The 18,756-nt window shown below is 50.1% G+C and overlaps 1 protein-coding gene across 2 annotated transcripts; it reads left to right on the top strand.

Moving 5' to 3' along the window:
* Nucleotides 1-5,674: 5,674 nt before the first annotated feature.
* Nucleotides 5,675-17,304, top strand: PCARE (photoreceptor cilium actin regulator). Of its 2 annotated transcripts, none has more exons than XM_066266814.1 (2): nt 5,675-9,653; nt 13,904-17,304. In XM_066266814.1, exons 1-2 carry the CDS (start codon nt 5,971-5,973, stop codon nt 14,067-14,069), a joined length of 3,849 nt encoding a protein of 1,282 aa, XP_066122911.1. In that variant the 5' UTR covers nt 5,675-5,970; the 3' UTR covers nt 14,070-17,304. The 2 variants fall into 2 exon arrangements, with proteins under 2 accessions (XP_066122911.1, XP_066122909.1); XM_066266812.1 differs by having other exon boundaries at nt 13,901-17,304.
* Nucleotides 17,305-18,756: the final 1,452 nt, after the last annotated feature.

Below are 18,756 nucleotides of genomic sequence, written 5' to 3'. Positions count from 1 at the left end.
TAAATTTGTCCAAATATTTTACAAAGCATAGATTTAGCCTTTTAAAATATAACAACAAAGAAATTATGGAGGAAAAAAAAAGACTGAAAGAGTTGATTATATGAGATGAAAACTTCTGTAATTCCCCAAAAAAAATCACAAACAAAATTAAAAGGCAAGCCTGACCAGGCTGTGGAGCAGTGGATAGAGCATCAATCTGGGATGCTGAGAACCCAGGTTTGAAGCCCTGAGGTTGCTGGCTTGAGCGCGGGTTCATCCAGCTTGAGTGCAAACTCACCAGCAGGAGGAGCATGGACTCACCAACTTGAGCATGGGATCATAGACATAACCCCAAAGGTCACTGGCTTGAAGCCCAAAGTTGCTGGCTTGAGACTAAGGTTGCTGGCTTGAGCAAGGGGTCACTTTCTCTGCTGGAGCAAGTCACACAGGAGAAGTAATCAATGAACAACAATAAAAAATTGATACTTCTCATCTCTCTCCCTTTCTGTCTGTCTGTATCTGTCTGTCCCTCTCTCTCTCTCTAAAAAAGAAAAAGGAAAACTATACTGGCAACATAGCAACATATAAGACCAATTAAAATGTTAATATCCTGAAAATTACCCAAACATAGATAAACAGCCCAATTTTTAAAAATAAACAAAGATGTTCAAGTAAATGCTGAAAGAAAATATGTAAATGTCCAACAAAACATATATATATATTTTTCTTGCAGAGAGAGAGAGAAAGAAAGAGACAGGAAGAGAGATGAGAAGTATCAACTGATAGTTGTGTCACTTAAGTTGTCCATTGATTTCTTCTCATACGTGCCTTGACCCAGGGGCTCAAGCCGAGCTAGTGGACTCTTGCTCTAGACAGCAACCTTGGGCTTCAAGCCAACAACCTTGGGATCATGCATGTTGCTGACCCTGTGCACAAGCTGGTGACCTCAGGGTTTCAAACTGGGGACCTCAGCATCCCAGGTGGGGGCTCTATCCACTGCACCACCACCAGTCAGGCACAAAACATGTTTAAAATAGAAAAACTCTTTAATAAATTTATAAATGCAAATTAAAATGAGCTGCTATTTTCCTCTTTCAGATCAGAAGAATTTTTCTAAAGGATATGCTGGCAAGTTTGCAATAAAGTAGATGTTTTCACATGGCTGGTAGGAATTTCATCTGGTACAATCTTTCTGGAAAGTAATTTTCACAATTTGTAGCAAAGCTTTAAAAATGTTTAAATTGAGGGAGAGCATAACTCCCCACTCTAAATCTGGCTGCTCACAGTAGTGGCAAAGAGAACAGTAGAGAAAGGTGGGGGATAGCTTTGCAGTTGAGCAACCTGACACATACTACATCAGCTAGGTGATCAAGGTCAACATCAGCCGTCATAAATCATGCTGATAGTATGTACTCTTAATATGATGTAATAAAAATGGTACATTACCTCTGTGATCTTCCTCTCAAAAACCCAAAACCCCAATCTAATCATGAGAAACACTTCAGACAAATCCCAATTGAGGGACAACCTATAATATGACTGGCAATTCTAACAACTGCCAAGGTCGTCAAAAACAAAGCCAGTCTGAGACACTGCCATAGCCAAAAGGAGCCTAAGGAATCATGACGACTAAATGTAACGTGTTGTTACGGACAGAATCCTGAAACAGAAAAACGACATTAGGTAAAAACTAACGAAATCTGAATAAAGTGTGGACTTCGGTGAACAATTATGTATCAGTATTGATTTGTTAATTGTATCAAAGATGCTAATAAGAGAGAAAACTGTGTAGGGGATGAACAACTCTGGATGTGTTGCTCTGAGGTATATAACAGTAGCCAGACTAACGTTTCAATGATGGTTAAAGATTCTCCTAAGCAAAGCAGAGGAGGGAAGCTAGTGAAGTGAAATCTGGAATCTGGAACACAGTGCCTAGAACACGAGCACTAGCTCCCTGTTCCTGCCAGCTCACTATAGTACTTGCTTGTTTTTTGTCTGTTCATTCCACTTCTGGACCAGGGAATTGTGTTGCAAAAAGCATCCCTTCAGATCTGATCAGGGATGCCCTCGGCCTTGGCTAGTGAGAAAATTTTCTTAGCTCTTATGATTCAGGAGTGATCACTGATGAAGCTGATAGAACTTGGGATATAAAACTTTCTTTTCAGATTGCTTAACTGACCTCCAGTTTTGGCTCAAAACTGATGCCACATTAAAACTATCTTTTGCTGATCAATTAGTTCCGGGCCACGTGAAATATAAATGCTGAAGGGCAAGGATGAGCTCCTGGTAGACTAATGTTTACTCTACAAAGTTATACTTTGGATGTCACAGTTTAACCTATGATATGTCCAGTGACTTTTTAAACATGGAACCTAATTTTTCTGTCCTTGAATGTGAACTATACTTAGTGATTGGGTCCTAAAAAAAAACAAAATAGAATATGGAGAATGTGAAAGTGTACGGCTTCTAAGATTAGGACAGTGCTTGCTCCTTGCTCTTTCTTGAACTACTTGCTCTGGGTGAAGCCAGCTGCCATGTTGTGAGGACACTCAACTAGCCTTATGGAGAGGTCCACGTGACAAGCAACTGAAGCCTCCTGCAAACACTGAGCAAAGAATAAACAGTCATGTTTATTCTGATCTACCTTGGAACCAGCCTCGTTCAAGCCTTCTGATAACTGCAGCCCTAGCTGACATCTTGACTGCAACCTCATGAGAGACCCTTAGCTAGAACCACCTGGTGAGCTGCTCCCAAATTCTTGACCCACAGAAACAGGTTTCACATTGAGATGATGTTTGCTGTTCTAATCTGCTAAATTTGGGGGTAATGTGTTCTGTAACAATAGACAACTAACACAGGGACCCTTCCCCAAAACCATGAGCATTATAGCTGAGACTCTTTTAGGCACAAAGTGAAGCATACAATACATACATTTTTTAGTTAAGGGAGTGTGTTCGTGTGTGTGTGTGTGTGTGTGTGTGTGTTCACATACACAGAAAAAAAGTGCACAACTTAAGTGTGCAAGTCAAAGAATTTTTACATATATATATGTATGTATGTATGTATGTATGTAACCACCACCCAGGTCAAGATACGGAATATTTTCATTGCCCTAATAAACTTCCTCATGCCCAGATGGCTTAACTCTTCCCAGAGGTAGCCACTTTTCTGAGTTCTACAACTAGAGATTAGATTTGCATGTTTTTGAACTTTATATACATGGAATCATTCAGTATGTGCTCTGTAATGTCTGCCTTTCTTCACTCAGCAAAATAAAATTTAAATTTATGTTGTTACATGTTTCAACACTTTGTTCCTTTTATTGCTGGGAAGTATTCTATTATATAATTATGCCAGATTACTTTCCCTGTTGATAGACATTTGACTTATTTCCAATTTGAGGCTACTGTGAATAAAGCTAATGTGACTATTCTTGTACCAGCCCCTTTTGTGGGCTTATACATTCAGTACTCTTGGGTAAACTCTTAGGAGTGGAATTGATGGGTCATAAGGTGGGGGTATGTTTAACTGTCTATCCATTTCCCAAAGCAGTTGGCTCATTTTACATTCCCACTCAGAGTAAATTTTCATTTTCACTTGAAGCAAAACTAGCTTGAAAAGAAAGAAAAAAACAAAAGTTCATCTTAATGAAAAATGAGTGACAATGAATAAAGAGCTTTCTAGATTATCTGGAAGAGGCAAGAAAGCCAGTCCACAGGCACAGAGCTCTGACAGCTGAACCTCCTGGCAAATACTTTCCTTTGGATCATTGGTTTGAAATAATTTTAGCCACTTAGATCAAAGGTTTTCACAAAGACAATTTGTGCAGAGACCCAAATCCTGGGAGGAAAGGAATTTACATAACAAACCCTTGTGTTAAATGGAAGAGGAAAGAATCTTCCCTCCTGGTGCTCCTGTTGACTGGGCCAGCCCAGCCCGGTGACAAGTCAGACAACTCCATGAGGCCCAACACAGCTTGACCCCAGGCACCGAGTCAGCCTGTGTTCCCTAGGAGTTCTGTTTCAAACAAACAGATCAGAGAACTAGATTAATGATGTGCTCTGGGCATAGGGCTGCGACCGGCACCAGGCCCAGTAGCCAGTCTGTGGCTTGCTCACAGCACACGCAGTACCTGTAAGCCCTTTCTGTTTCTGAAACCCCGGGCACCCACAGTGTTATTTTCACTGGTTGTACCGAGCTCAGTAAGAGGAAATAAAAACTATAAAGCCAGAATACCAACTCCAATCTCAGCAACTTCGGAAGATACTCAATGAATTTTATTTTCTATTAAGAGACTTAAAAATTGCTATAAGCTACCTATCCGGAAATAAAGAAATGGTAAAAACAGAAGCTCCTCTTGGGCCTGGATGCTGCAGAGCAGAGGAGTGACACGCTGAGGACCGAGAGAACTCGCGCAGCAGCGGCGTGCTGAGCCGCGGGCCTTGTCACGGACGCGGAATATGCCAAGACCCCGATCCAGCAATGCAAGCCCACCAGCGGGCAATTATTTTCAGAAAACTCAGGAAAGGACTGGGTGTTGCCCTGGACAAACTAATGAATTTTCTCATGACTTTTATTATTACAGTGGCCTAGATGCCAGGGGGAAAAGAACAGGAAATTCCTTTTCTTTTCTGAGGGCCTACCACTTACTTGCCAGGCACTGCGCCAAGCACTTAAGCATTAATTAATCCCCACAACAGCTCCATGAAGTGGGTACCATCACCCCCATGTCAAAGATGCACTTTGCCGCAAGAAAGTTAAAACACATGTGGAAGTTCCCCCAGCTAAACGGCAGAGGCAGGATTTTATTTTAAGGAGTCAGGATTTAAACCCAAGTCTCCCTATCCCTTCTCCCTACTCTACTCACAGCAAATAAAAGTTAAAAAGAGTTTTTAAATGGGCAGCTGCTACCCTTAACCACAGGCGAGAGTGCCATGCTCAGATAGACTAGAAGTTGTACTTGAAAAGGAAAATACACGTTTTTCTTATGTTCTACTCGTACCGACCAAATGGCTCGCCAGTGCTCAGTTTCAGCTTGTATTTCTGTAAGGAAGGTTTAATAAAAATCTTCATTCTGTGAGGATCTGTGTCCCTGAGCCTCTGTGGTCCATAGCGACTGGCCTTGAGCTTTGTATATCAGTGAGTTTTTCTGCTTTCTCCTCCAAACCAAGGAGGATGGCTTCTCTGTTCTTTAACTCTCTCCTCTAGTGTCAAGGAAATGCCACCATTCCTTCTTTATTCACCATCTTATTTACAGTTCTCCAACACGAGGGTAGCGGTGTGTTGCTAAGCCACCCAAACAAGAATGTATGGCTTCTATTACTGTCTATTGTGCGGTTCAGGGTCTTCTTGATAATAACAGGTTGGAGCACACTTGGCTGGTTTGCCCTTATTAAACTGCAAAGGTCACTCTTCTGCCAGGAAATGTCACTGGGGAGCCCTTGCTGCTTTTCCACAAACGTGTCTCCTCCAGAGCCCTCCGCAATTACGGCTCATTTCTCTAGGTTTCATATGGCAGGCGTCTGAACAGAATTAAAAGCATAAGCACGTGCAAAAATAATCCGCTTCCCAAGATAGTAAATGCTGAGAAGTTCTATATTAGAACGCACTGTGAGTGCTGACTGGCTAGGGCATGATTAACCTAATAGGCTTAAAGTTCCACTTGCCATCCACATCTGTCAGGGCTCGAGCAAAACACAGGCCCCTAATCCACGAGGCTGAGGTCCTTTACAATTGCCCTGCTGCTCACTAACAGCGGAGGGTTCAAAACTTAAACAACACAGGACAGCAGGCACCGCTACCTCTACACGGTGGGGCCAGGGACGTAAGAAAGCCCGTGCCGAGTTGAGGACATGGTGCCATGGACGCCAAAGGATCCTGGCCTGGAAACTGCCTGGACGGACTAGTAAGCCTGCCTTTTGCTGCTATTTCAAATAGGATTCCCTGGAAATCATGAAGGTTGCGGGTGGGAGATGACGACAGGCTGAAATCATGGGGTGTACACCTTCCCACAGCGACATTGTTAACAGCGTGGCTAAGAGTGGCATCCAGTTTTTCAAAAAGCCCAGAGCACTTCGGCCAGGGAATCCGGGGGGCAGTGGAAGGTGCTCCATTCCTTTGCTGGTTCAGAGCTCCACCTGCTATGACTCTGGGGGGGACTTGTCCCAGGGACAGAAGCAGACAGAGGCGCAGTCAGGTCCCAGATGGACCCAAACCATGGCTGAAGGTCATTGTCAGCTCACAAGAGATTCCACTGCAGGCAAAAAGAAAGATCTGCAAGGACTGATCCCAGAAACCAAAACCTCCCCTTCCCAGCTGAATAAATCCCAAAGCCACATGGCTAAGGACATTCCTTTCAAGACACAGAGCTCCCACGGCTCACAGGGGGCAGCCTTTTCTGGGGAAGAGAGTGCAGGAAGTTATACTCAGGAGCCCTCCATATGGGAAAGAAAGCCAAAAAGCCACAGGTCAAGGCAAAAGGATCTTCACTGCCAAGCCACCCTTCCCGCTCACGGGTCTGAAGGCCAAGTGGACTTCCCGGAGCCCCTCGTGAAGGCCCACCAGCACGCTTACACCTACCTACACTCCTGCCTCTCCAAATACGAAGCAATCCTGAGCCTCACCCATCAGGCCACCCAGACCCAGGAGCTGCTGCAGCCCATGGTCAGCTTCCTGCTGCTGCGCTTTGATGAGGTCAACCAGCTCTTGGGGGAGATCTCCAAGGATGGGGAAGTGCTCCTGCAGGAAGTGAGGGAGGACCTGGCTTGGCCGCTGAGGAAAGGGGAGCCCCAGGAGCAGCCGGATCTCCTGCAACAGCTCCTGCAGTACACGGTCAGCAGGCTGCAGGTGCTCAGTGGCACGGTGGCCTCCCTCACCGGCGGTGTCCTGGAGAGCTCCAGCACCCACCTGCAGGCCTCGGTGACCCACCTGGAAAACAAACTGAGCACGAAGAGGGGCGTGGATGAACGCCTCCTGAGGGCCCTGGGGCAGCTAGAGAGCTTGGTGAGCGGCCACAGTGACCCCGGGGCACAGGGTCTACCCTTGTGCTCTGAGGACAGTGGCATTGGTGCAGACAATGAGTCTGTGAACCTAGTGGACAAGCTGGGCAAGCAGGCCAGCTGGGACTCAATGTCAGAGCCTGCAGAATGGAAGCCAGGGACCTCAGCCACAGAGGGGGCCAGGCCCTTGGGACACACCTGCCAGCAGAGCCCACCCTGGATGGGTTCAGACCGGCCCCAGGACTGCCCGCTCTCCAGGCCTTCTATGGCAAAGGTTCAGCCAGCAGCACAGGGCGGAGCAGGAGGCCTGGGCTCCTCCATCTCAGGCCCAGAGAACGCCACCTCCAGGCCTCTGGGGCCTGGCGAAAGCAATTCATGTGACTCCCTTGGGGCCGGGATCTCTGTAGAAGCACATCTTTCTAAAGGCTCTGGGTTGATGGACACTCCATCCCCCAGCAAAGGGGAGGACAGCAGTACAGAGGAGGAGGAAAGCGATTTCCATCCAAGGCCACAGTCCTCGCCTGCTGGCCCAGAAAGCCCATTTCAGCCACACCCCAGGAGGCTTAGGAGCCCCCAAGCCCGGGAAATTATTCTCAAGATGAAGAAAGCAATCAGTGAAAGAATCAAGTTTGTCCCTGTGTCTTCTGGGCACCAGGATTGGGCCGAGGAGGAGGAGGGGACAGTGGTCCCACCAAGACCTAGCACGGTCAGTGGCAGCAGGAGGGCCTCCATGAGGCAGAGGAGGTCCCAGTCAGAGTCAGGTCTTAAAAGCCATGTGGAGGAGACCACCCTCCAGGAGCTGCAGAGAGCCCAGAGAGACCTCAGCCAGCGGCTGGAGGCATTCTACGCCCTGGGTGCACAGTGCCAGGGGCGGAGCGGGGGGCAGGCTCTGCAGCCCGGAGCAGCATCTCTGAAGCCCAGCCACCACTGCAGGGTCGCCCCAAGCAGCTCCATCAGCAAGCTGAAGGCTTCTCTGACCAAGAACTTTAGCATTTTACCAAGTCAGGACAAGAGCATTCTGCAGAAATGCAGCTCCCTCCGCCCTGAGGGTGAACGGCCTTGGCAGGGGGATGCGGAAGGGCTTCCAAGTGCCACTGCACCAGGGGAGAGGGCCAGCGAGGCCCCCCAAGCTGAAAACTGGCGCTCCGGGGGCCGTCCTACCAGAACATCAGTCAAGAAACTCATTGAAACTTTTAGTCCCACTGAGAGTTCACAGGGACAGGGGGAGTCCAAAGACTCTAGGCTGAGCCCCTGTCTCAGGAAGTGGGGGGTCCCCATCCTGCCCCCCAGGTTTCCCATTTACAGGGGGCTTGCCCCTTTGTATCCAAAGCCCCAAATTTCTCCAGCAGCATGCCGAGGCTCTCCCACGGTGGGCGCAGGCTGGAGGCCCTTAGCGCCTGTCTTAACCCCGCTCCTGTCAGCGTCCACGAGTGAGGACCTCCGCTGGGAGACAGAGGGCGACCCAGAGCAGCTCCCGCCACCACCACTGGAAATCCTGATGGACAAATCCTTCACTTCTCTGGAGCCCCCCGAAAGCCACGAGCCAGCAGAGTGCTCTCCTGAAGGGACCCACGTGCCAGGGCTGGGAGGGGCTGGCCCTGCCCAGAGAACATGGGCTTCTCCACAGCTAGGAGCCTCCACAAGCCCCACCGACCTGCTGCCCAGCAGGAGCACCGCCACCCCCACCCAGCCCTGCAGCACGGGGTCAGGGAGCAGTGGGAGCGGCTGCAACCCTGGAAAGCAGGCCCTGGACCTCAGCCCTCTGCCAGCAGGCGGCCGACACCCAGAGGTGGAGGGCAGCGGGGCTCAGCATCAGGCACAGGCAGGCAGGGCCGCCAGCCTGTCCAAGCCGCCCCGGAAGGCAGTCCCCTGGCCCCATCCCAACCACACACCTGGGCAGGGCAGGACCTCGGAACCCAGCCTGCCCAGACAAACTCAGGGGCACAGCCAAGAGAGAAGCTCCCCGCTGGTCAGGAAGGCTTCTCCTACGAGGGCACACGGGGCACCCAGAGCAGAGAAGAGGCCCCCAACCCTTCTCTCGTCTCACAGACTTGCTCAGTCAAATGTCCCGTCTGTACATGGGTTCCCTAGCCCAACAACCAGTCCTCTGTCGAGCCCCAGGACACTAAGCCCCCCAACAGTAACAAAAGGAGCTTCCCCCCAACACCAGCACAAGCTGCCTAGCCCTCCCCCTGAGAACCCACTGGCTCAGCACAAGATCTGCAACCCCACTGTCCAGTGCACAGAAGCAAGTTCCCCTGCCTCTGGCCCCTCTCTGTTCCTGCCAGTGTCCCCTCCTCAGGGGCACAAAGAAACAAGGGATTCTGAAGATGGTCAGGCAGCCGTAGCCAAAGCATCTGGGAACACATGTCCCATCTTCTGCCCAGCCACCTCCTCTCTGTTTGAAGCTAAATTGCCATTCTCAACAGCCCACCCACTCACCCCGTGGCTGCCATCTGAAGCTGGGGTCCCTCATGGGGCCTCCACAGGATGCTGGAGGAGCAGCTCAGGGGCACGGCTAAGGGCGGGCTCGCAGCGGGGAATGACTCTGTGCGCCCTCAACCCTCAACCCTTCGTCAGAAGGACAGCTTCCAACCGCCAGCCGGGCGTCCACCTTCGCCTGCCTGTCCCCGGCACCACCAGCAACGCTTGTGAGCCCCCGCCTGGCCAGAGCAGGTAAGGAGGGTCCGCGGGCCATGGCCCTCAGTTACTGGAGTAGAGCCAATGGGATCATCCGGGTTGGTAGCTTTCAAACTGCTCCAAGAGATAAAGTGATTAGTAAAAACGGTCTAGAAATGCCCAACCTCCCCTCCCGCCATCAGCCCCCCAAACCCCTGGGTAACTGTGCCTTCATCTGTCACTTGTTTCAGGCTCCTGACACTTTAATTGTAAAGAGGCTCACCTGGATTAAAAATAAAGTTTAAAGCAATGAAGTTAGTCCAGCCACACACAAACTTTTATTTAACATGCGGGGAAACTGAGATAAAGTAACTTGCCCCCTCGTGGAGTCACTGTCACTCTGCCTAGAACCAGCAGCCTGACTTCTGTCACCCCTGGTTTACTTCAGTAGACCAGCATCTAAGGGGGAGGTTCTCGACCTTGTTGCAGTCCCAGGACCCCTTTAAACTCTTAAAAACTATTAAGAACCCAGGAGAGTCTTTGTGTATGTGGATTGGCTCCCTCTCTGTTTACTGTGTCATAAATTAAAAGTAAGAAATGTTTGAAATATTTCTTAATTAAGTTTTAAAGACAAACATGACCCCATTCTAGGTCAACTTGAATAATATATTCTTATGAAAGTTAACTATATTCCCCACAACAACAAAAAATTTAGCGGCGAGGGGTACTGTCTTATATTTTTGCAAATCTCTTTAGTGTGTGGCTTCTCAGCTCTGTCCCTGCTGTTAGTCTGCTGGGATCTCACACCTCATGTAGACAGGAAAACTCTTCTCTACGCTCACGGAAGAGTGGGTAAGGAAGGCCAATAACATCTCAGGATTATTATTAAAATAGTTTTGACCTCACAGACCCCTTCATCGGAAAGTGCCCCGATGAAAGGACCCTCCTTGACCTTGGCAGGCGGAGTTCTAAGGGTGCTTTCTCATGAAGGCAGCTGACTTGTGTGTCATTGGCCCAGCCACGCAGACAGGCCTGGCTCCCGATTGCCATGGGCCGGGAGCCAGGGGATAGCCTGTGTGAGCACTGAGTAGACGGGTACGCTCAAATGACCGCTTTCCAGAACATATAGAGAAACGTGTCTTTTCCAGAACCGTGACATGGGGAAACAACGTAACTCTGAGGCCTGAGAGAGTAACTCTTATCAGTGTGTCTTGATATCAGACCAGACAGAGCTCAGCCAGCACGCGGCCCTGCTGCCTGGTGCTGCCCACACCTGTGTAAATCAGCAGTTAACTTCTGCCAGAGTGATCCGGGTTACAGACTTCACAATCTGCCGAGGCATAAATGGTCATTTTTTTACAAAGTACTCGGCAGTCAATTTTAAATAAAGATATTACTCGGGAAAGTTTGCGCGTTATTATAGCTATATAAACTTCCTCAGCCACTTGAAAGAAATGAAGTATTGATTATTTTTTGCAAGAATCTTAATGTAACATTGCTTTTTTCTTAAATCTAAAATGAACTTCCTACAGCACAGTGCCTTTCATCTGAGAACCTCTATAAATGTTAATGCATTATTCCTCACACCAGCCACTTATTTGGTTATTAGATTTCTAAAGCCGTGCCCTTCAGCAGAGGCGCCGGAAAGAACAGGGACAATAAAATGGCATTAATTAAAAATACTAACATTTTAAAACAGCGGGAGCAAAATAAAGCAACATAAAATTATTCAGGAAGAAAATAATGCCCTTCTCCCGGCCTTTTCTCAGAAGAGGGCACCCTAAAAGGTTGTTTTATGTCCTGAATTTCAGAACTTGGGGATACTGGGTGGGCATGGGGCAGTACTTGTAGCTTGAAAGAGAGAGGAGGATTCATAAACAGGTACTTCCCCAAGGTCATGTGGAAGGTCATATAATGACTCACACCCATACCCCTGTCTCCTGGTAAGATCACCCCTTGGAGCCATTCCCAACTGCAACTGTGCTCCCAGGACTGTGACGGGGAAATGCCCACTCCCCGCCCTCCGTCCCCCCGCCCCCATACACACAATCCTATAAAGTTGGCATCTGGGAGCAGAAGCCACGCCAGCTGTAAGCGTTTTCCACTCTGTAGATGACAAGCATTTTTTTCCTGCCCTCCTGCATATGGGAAACCATACCAGGAAACTGCAACAAGCCAACAAGCCTGTTCCAGAAAGCCAGAAACTGCTCCGAACAGGCTGGTCCTCAAGCAGGGACTTGCAGGGACAGAACCACGCCCATGGGACCTGGCAGCCGAGGCAGGCTCACAGGATGAACTGGCCTGCAGCTGGTGTTGACCTCCTTCAGGTCATCCCGTGCTGGGCACAGCCCTTTTTATTTAAAAAAAAAAATTGATGATGCTTCTATCTTCCTGCTCTTGGGGCTTAGGGGTTGGGAACAGTCCTTGGAGGTGTGCCCAGGAAGCTCAGTTACTGAGCTGCGACTGTTATTTACGTGTTGAATTCCCTGGTGGAGGTGCCAGTCTCCAGGTCTCTGCATGCTGGGGCACTGTGAGCATTCAAGAAGGGTCCCAAATTGCTCCCCAAAATTTGGTGCGTTCCATGTTTGCTAATACTGGACCTTCTCAGGAAGGTCTCTCTGCAGAACACCCCCCTCCCCATTGCCTGGATCAGCCTGTCTCCCCAACAGTTCTGGGAACAGGTAGAACCACAGCCACATGGTGGCAACCAGGAAAATCGACCCCCTAACCTGGGCTTCACGTAGATGTGGGACCTGGTTGGGATTGGGAAAGACATGGTTCTAGGGAAAAAAAATCATTTATCAGACTTTGGAGTCAGCCTCCACCAACACTGTGTGCACAGTCTCTCCTCTGGGCACGCCCCTCCCACTCCTGCCAGCCAATGGGGGTGAGGCAGGGGGTTCTGGAGGAAGTGTGTCCTGCTCCAGGGCTACAGAGAGAGGAAGGTGTGAGCTGTGGCCCACAAACCACACCCAGCCCTGCAGGGGCCTAGGATGGTGCCAGATTCCAACACAGATGAGACTGGCTCTAAGGACCACGGTGGGTTCCTAACCACCAGAAAATCATGTATATGTGCCAGCCTGACACCCACCCCTCCTTACCCTCTATTCCTGCCACCTCAATCTTGGTAGGATCCAAACTCAAGCTTGTCTTGCACTGGTCTGACATCCCACATACGCTTACCCACACGGAACTGCATAGTAGAGCTCAGGGAACAGTCAAGAATGTGCTGTCACAGATAGAAGGGCCCTCCTGACTGTGTATGTGGGGCCTGGGTCTTATCCTGGCCCTAAGGTGACTGATGGAGAGGCTCTGACCCTCAGGTGCCCACCGGCATTATGAAAAGGTGGCCCCAAGGGTCCTTTCTAGGTGTGACTTCCTATTCATGCTACAAAGCAGCACCAGCATGATAGTTGGCCATTTTTTGAGCGCTTATCACATGCTAGTTAACATGCCAAGAGCTTTAAACGCTTCATCCAATACTGATACCTTTGAGTGTCGTATGAGATGGGTACTATTGTTATCTTCATTTTACAAAGAAGAGAATCAGAGAGGATAATTAGCATGCTACAGGTCACACAGCTAGTAAGTGGAAGAAGCAGGACTTGAACTCAGACAGCCAGACTCCAACCTCTGTGCAGTAACCGTAAGGCTAGCCTATCAGCACACAGCCCATGTGGCTTTCTGAGCTGGTCCCCCTTCTAGCCCAAGCTTGCTCCATGCTTCTGACCACTCTCCATTCTGGGCTCCCAATGCACACTGTCCCTCCCCACTCAAAGCCCATCTCACTGTATCACCAGCAGCCAGGAAGGTCTGTTCTAGCCAAATGCCAGCCTGGCCAACCAGTATCCATGTTACTGCGTTCAGGAAGAGGGTAGCAGTGAGCAAAGCAGAGCAGGAGGGCTGTTATTGTTGGTGTTGCTTTGAATTCAGCTAGCGAGCCTAGCCCTTTCTTCAATAAGAAGCGCTTTAAAAACTAAAACAAATAAAGTCCCATTCCCAGAGCTCCTGAGGCAGTGGCTTTGTTCAGAGCAGCAGGACCCTGGGCACGAGAGGAAGAACAGGACTCAGCCTGTCAGTCCAAATGCCAGGAGCTTGGCCTCCATGTGGGTTGGCCACAGCAGGCATGCACAGGACTGCACCAGCCAGGTACACCTGACACAGAAAGGCAGAGGCCTGCAGCAGGGGGCCACCAGGCCCGTGGGTGGGACAGACTGGGAGGGACAGAGAAGCAGAATGGAGACAGGGGTGGGGCCACAGGAACAGTAAATTGTTTGATCTCCGCTTGTCCTTTCTCTTGGCAGCAGCAGTGAGGAGAGCCCCAGGAAGGACACGGAGCGGTGGAGCAGCAGCACCTGTGCCCCGGAGCCGAGGGTCAGCGGGGCGGCCTCTCCCCCAGAGCTCTGCGTGCTGGGCCACGGGCTGCAACGGGAGGCCCGCGCCGGCCGCGCCCCGCAGAAGGAAGCGGCCTGACAGGCAAAGGGTGGCAGCCAAGCGTCAGGCTGCTCCATGGATGGCGGGCCTACCACACTCCGAGGTGTCCTGGAAAGGCCTGGAAGGTGCGCTGCCCAGCAGGTCTGCAAAATTATGAACAAGCACTGTCTTCAGTCCCAGCTCCTGGTTTGCCTTGGGGTCCAGAAGTTAACTATAACTCTGGATCCCACAATGATGCTCTTAATCCTTCAAGTATGGCCTTAGTTTAGGGGGGAAGTGTGTTTCTCACATGCTTGACGGGCCAGGTGTTACACCTGAGTCGGACTCTGAAATCATTCTATCCTCACAACAGAAAGCATCCTCCCAGTTTGCCGGTGAGGAAACCAAAGCACCCCCACCCAATGACTTGCCTGAGGTCACACAGCAAATCTCTGAGCAGGTGTGAGGGCACTAGAATCTTTTGTCTCCTGTTACATTTCATTGCTCAAGAGCATTCCATCACTCCATCTACCTAAAGCAGGAATGGTTGTGCAAATGGTGGGAAAGCTTTGGTTTTTAAGGTGGAATACTGGCATAGTATCCAGGTCCCCAGTCTGAGCGTTGGTTAGAAGCAGGTTGCTCCAGAGGTGAAAAGACCGAGGTGGGACTAAGACCATGGTCCCACCCGCCCTCCTTCCCCTCCTCCTTCCACAGTTCAGTTCCAGAGCCCTAAACACAAAGCTGCTGCCTGCCTGCTCACGCAGCCCTGTCGCCTCTGAGGCTAGGTGTATGGTCAAATGATCCACCCCACCATCCACGAGCCTCTCAGACCCAGTGGGCACTCCCAAGCTTCCCAAACAAGGGAATAGGCTTATTCTCCAAGCCCCGTGGGGGCTGGAGCTCAGCAGGATGTGCGGCTAAGGTCTCACACACCTGTGCCATCTCCCCCAAGGGCTTCTTGGCCACCTTTATCCGAGTCACTTGCAGAACTTCCTCTGGAGTTGAAATTGAAGTGGAGAAATAAATGGTCGTTTGTGCCAAAAACACTCACTTCTGCTAGAATGAGCAGAAGCAGATCTTGGAATTTTTCCATTGGAGGCTGTGGAGTGCTTTCTATTTAGAAAAGAATTCACAGTGATTGGGCGATTTGATGCCGGCTCAGTGGGCTGTCACGAGACAAGAATTCTCACCCACGGGGTGCAGCAAGGAGGCAGCCCTCCAGATCTGCTGCAGTCCTGAGTTTTTAAGTTTGGGAAAATTATAGACTTCAAGTTCTTTCTTGTTGAAATAGGTCATGACTCAAGAACATGTTAAACTGGGTCCTTGGGGACTCAGCTCCCCACTCCCCGGGGTATGCCATGAGTCCAAGTAAATGAATACCACTTCAACTTGTCCAGTTACTATTAAAATAGGGGTGACAGAAGCACCCAAGGAACAGTGACTAAACTACCAAGAGGGGCCACCACCGCCCGCAATGGTCGCCTCTGTGCCCACCCGGCTGTGTGCTCACGTTTGCCTTGCATCGCGGTATGGTCAGAGCAGCGCTCAGGCGGCAGCAGGGCGGGTTCCAAGACCCAGCCACGCCCTTGTGCGTGTGGGTGGACCCTGGGAACCGCCTGAGCTGCAGGAAATGGGAGGAAGTTCAGCGGCCCGGCAGGGCAGGGCTGAGGTAAGGGTGTGAGAACACCAGGCTTAGGAAAACCTGCTTGACATAGAACTGTGCAGTCTGTCTACACGGTTAGGCCTGCAGCATGAGTAACAGGCGGGGTGGAGGGCTGGCTAGGCTGGGCACGCAGGAAGCAAGCAGTGTGGAGAGACCCAGCTCCTAGGCCAGGGGACTGGTCAGAAAGTGGAGCCCGCCTTGCGCTCGGGTTTAGGGGCAGGAATCCTGGAGGTCTGAAGAGACAAAGCAGAAGCCCAGCTGCAGGGAGACTGCGCAGGCACATGGTTGATGAGACCAGGATAAAATGTGGGGGGCAGAACCATGGGGACAATAAAAAGTCTAGTGACTAGAACCAGGATAGAAGCAGGAGCCAGACCCACAGAAAGGAGAAGTGAGTCTGAGTGTCAAGCCCAGGCCCCTGAAAGGCCTCATCTTAGAGGCTCGGGGCTGGCTGAGTATGTTCGTGGGGGCTGAATGCACTTGGCTGTGTCAATGGGAGCGGCACGTGGACAAATGGGAGCCAGGCAGCGTATTAGATCGAGGAGGAGGTCAGCATCAGAGAGACTCTGGGAGAGTCTGGAATGAGCCATTGCTGCCCTCCATGAGTGTGCCTGGTAGGAGGCTCTCTGATGAAGGGCTGTCCCCTTCCCCAAGCAAGGCTAGTAAGCGGCAGCCAGCACCCTCTCCCGAGCTGCAGGCAGGATTCCTGCCGTCAGCCGTGGAGCAGTTCATGCCTCCTCATCCCTCAGCCCCGACGTGTGCCAGGACAGAGAGAGGCTCTGCTGGGTAACCCCATGTGTGATACAATGAGAGGTCCCAGGAGCCTCCAGGCTCAGGCAGCAGGGACAGCGAGCTCATGTAGATGTAGTGTTGCCCAAAGACACAGAGGCTTCAAGAATCCCAAATCTGCTTCCCTGGGGCACATGCAGAGGGGTCAAAGGTGAAGCAGGGCCAAGCCAGCACAGGAACAGATAGGCCAAAGATATACTTTTTTGGCTACCACCCAAACTACCAGATTTAACCCAAATTATTTGCAAAAGAAATTAAATCCACCACAATGGACAGCTTGTGTGCCATCAGCTCAGTTGCGGGCTCCTGGAGACCAGGCCTTTCTTTTGTCTGCCTATGTCCTGGGTTCTGCCTTGGAGAGCACAACACTGGTGGCCATGAGGACAAGCCCACTTCCACAGCTTCTCAGATGGGTCACTCTTCCCCTCCCAAGAACCTCATCCTTGCTGGGCCCAATCTACTTCCCGTGCTCAAGGGAGAAGGGGGGGCAGGGTTTTTGTTTTGTCTTTTTAAGTTAATTAAGCCATCAACCCAACCACTGAGGACTCGAGAGTCTGCACTTTTCCTTCACAGGGTTAGAAACCAAGAAATGCTGGGTATAAGGACAAAAGGGAGCCCCCAACAAGAGATCCATCTAAGGAGTACATACTACCTCCTTATTCTTATTTGGGCCAACTTTTTCGGGTTATACGGCCTTCTTCCCCCAGACCCACGGACCCCGAGCTGCTGAGAGGGTGGTACTCAGCCAGCTCTTCACCCAACACATCAGTCACACAGCTAATAGCTTAGCTCCAGGGGGGGAAACACATTTTCCACTTTCATCAAAAGGATTCATGAGCCTGACCAGGCAGTGGCGCAGTGGATAGAGCATTGGACTGGGATGCGGAAGGACCCAGGTTCGAGACCCCAAGGTCGCCAGCTTGAGCGCGGGCTGATCTGGCTTGAGCAAAAGCTCACCAGCTTGGACCCAAGGTTGCTGGCTCGAGCAAGGGGTTACTTGATCTGCTGAAGGCCCACAGTCAAGGCACATATGAGAAAGCAATCAATGAACAACTAAGGTGTCACAACGAAAAACTGAAGATTGATGCTTCTCATCTCTCTCCGTTCCTGTCTGTCTGTCCCTATCTATCCCTGTCCCTGTATAAAAAAAAAAGGATTCATGAAGTGTCCGACCAGTCAGTGGTGGCACAGTGGATAAAGCGTCAAGCTGAAATGCTGAGATCCCACGTTCAAAACCACCAGGTCACTAGCTTGAGCATGGGTTCATCCAGCTTGAGCAAAGGCTCACCAGCTTGAGCTCAGGGTCACTGGCTTGAGCATGAGATCATAGACATGATCCCACGGTCACGGGCTTGAAGCTCAAGGTTGCTGACTTGAGCCCAAGGTCGCTGATTTGAGCAAGGGGTCACTGGCTCTGCTGTAGCTCCCCCCCCCCCCCCAGTCACAGCACGTGTGAGAAAGCAATCAATGAACAGCTAAGGTGCCTCAACTATGAGCTGATGCTTCTCATCTCTCTCCCTTTTTATCTCTCTCTCTCTCTAAAAAAGAAAAAAAAAAAAGAAAAAGGATTCATGAAGAAAAGAAGCAAATATAATATTCTGGCAGAACAGTGTTAGCTTTTTGCAAGTATAAATACAGTATTGAAGATGAACTGTGACTTCCCACCACAGCGCAGGGCTGAGTGGTTGTTTACTGCACACACCATCTATTTCCCTTCCTCACATCATAGACCCCGCTCAGAACCTCAAGTAATCCTCGTGAATAGAAAATGCAGGGCAGACAGATCAGAGACTTTTCTTTCATTATGAAGAGCTTATGTCTGACAAGACTCGCCTCATAAACCCCACAACACGAATGAAAGGGATTTTAAGAAATATGTCCTTTTGTTTTTCTAAAATAAACCAGTGTTTTTTGCTTATCTCGGGGGAGCCGGTGCAGTGAATTATAAGTGTTAACATGTTCATCAATTGATCATCCGGTTGATGGCTTCCAGGCTGCCAACACCCACCCCATCTTCCACAGGCCAGCTTTCCAAAGAGACTAGATTAGTAAGTAGCCCCCCATCAAAGACTTGGTTGAACTGCCACAAGGTCAATGTGTTCTGAGCCTGTATTCACCGAACATGCTGTACTGTGCGTGCTTCACTCCCTGTGCCTACCTGAAGTTTACACAAAGCTCCGTCAATCCATCCTGTGTTTATGAAATATAATTAAAGATGTGTTCCACACGCAGAGGGGCAAACAGTTCATTCTCCCGGCACTCAATGAAGGACCGCGGACACTGCTGGCGTGATGG

This window comes from Saccopteryx bilineata, chromosome 3 (genome assembly GCF_036850765.1).
Source record: "Saccopteryx bilineata isolate mSacBil1 chromosome 3, mSacBil1_pri_phased_curated, whole genome shotgun sequence".
Lineage (NCBI taxonomy): Eukaryota > Metazoa > Chordata > Mammalia > Chiroptera > Emballonuridae > Saccopteryx > Saccopteryx bilineata.
This window is presented reverse-complemented; position numbering and strand designations above follow the sequence as displayed.

Excerpts from the sequence above, each read along its gene's own strand:
- PCARE (XM_066266812.1), top strand. The coding sequence starts at position 5,971 with ATGGGGTGTACACCTTCCCACAGCGACATTGTTAACAGCGTGGCTAAG. Across the intron at positions 9,654-13,900 it reads CCCCCGCCTGGCCAGAGCAG|CAGCAGTGAGGAGAGCCCCA; the intron begins GTAAGGAGGGTC and ends TTCTCTTGGCAG.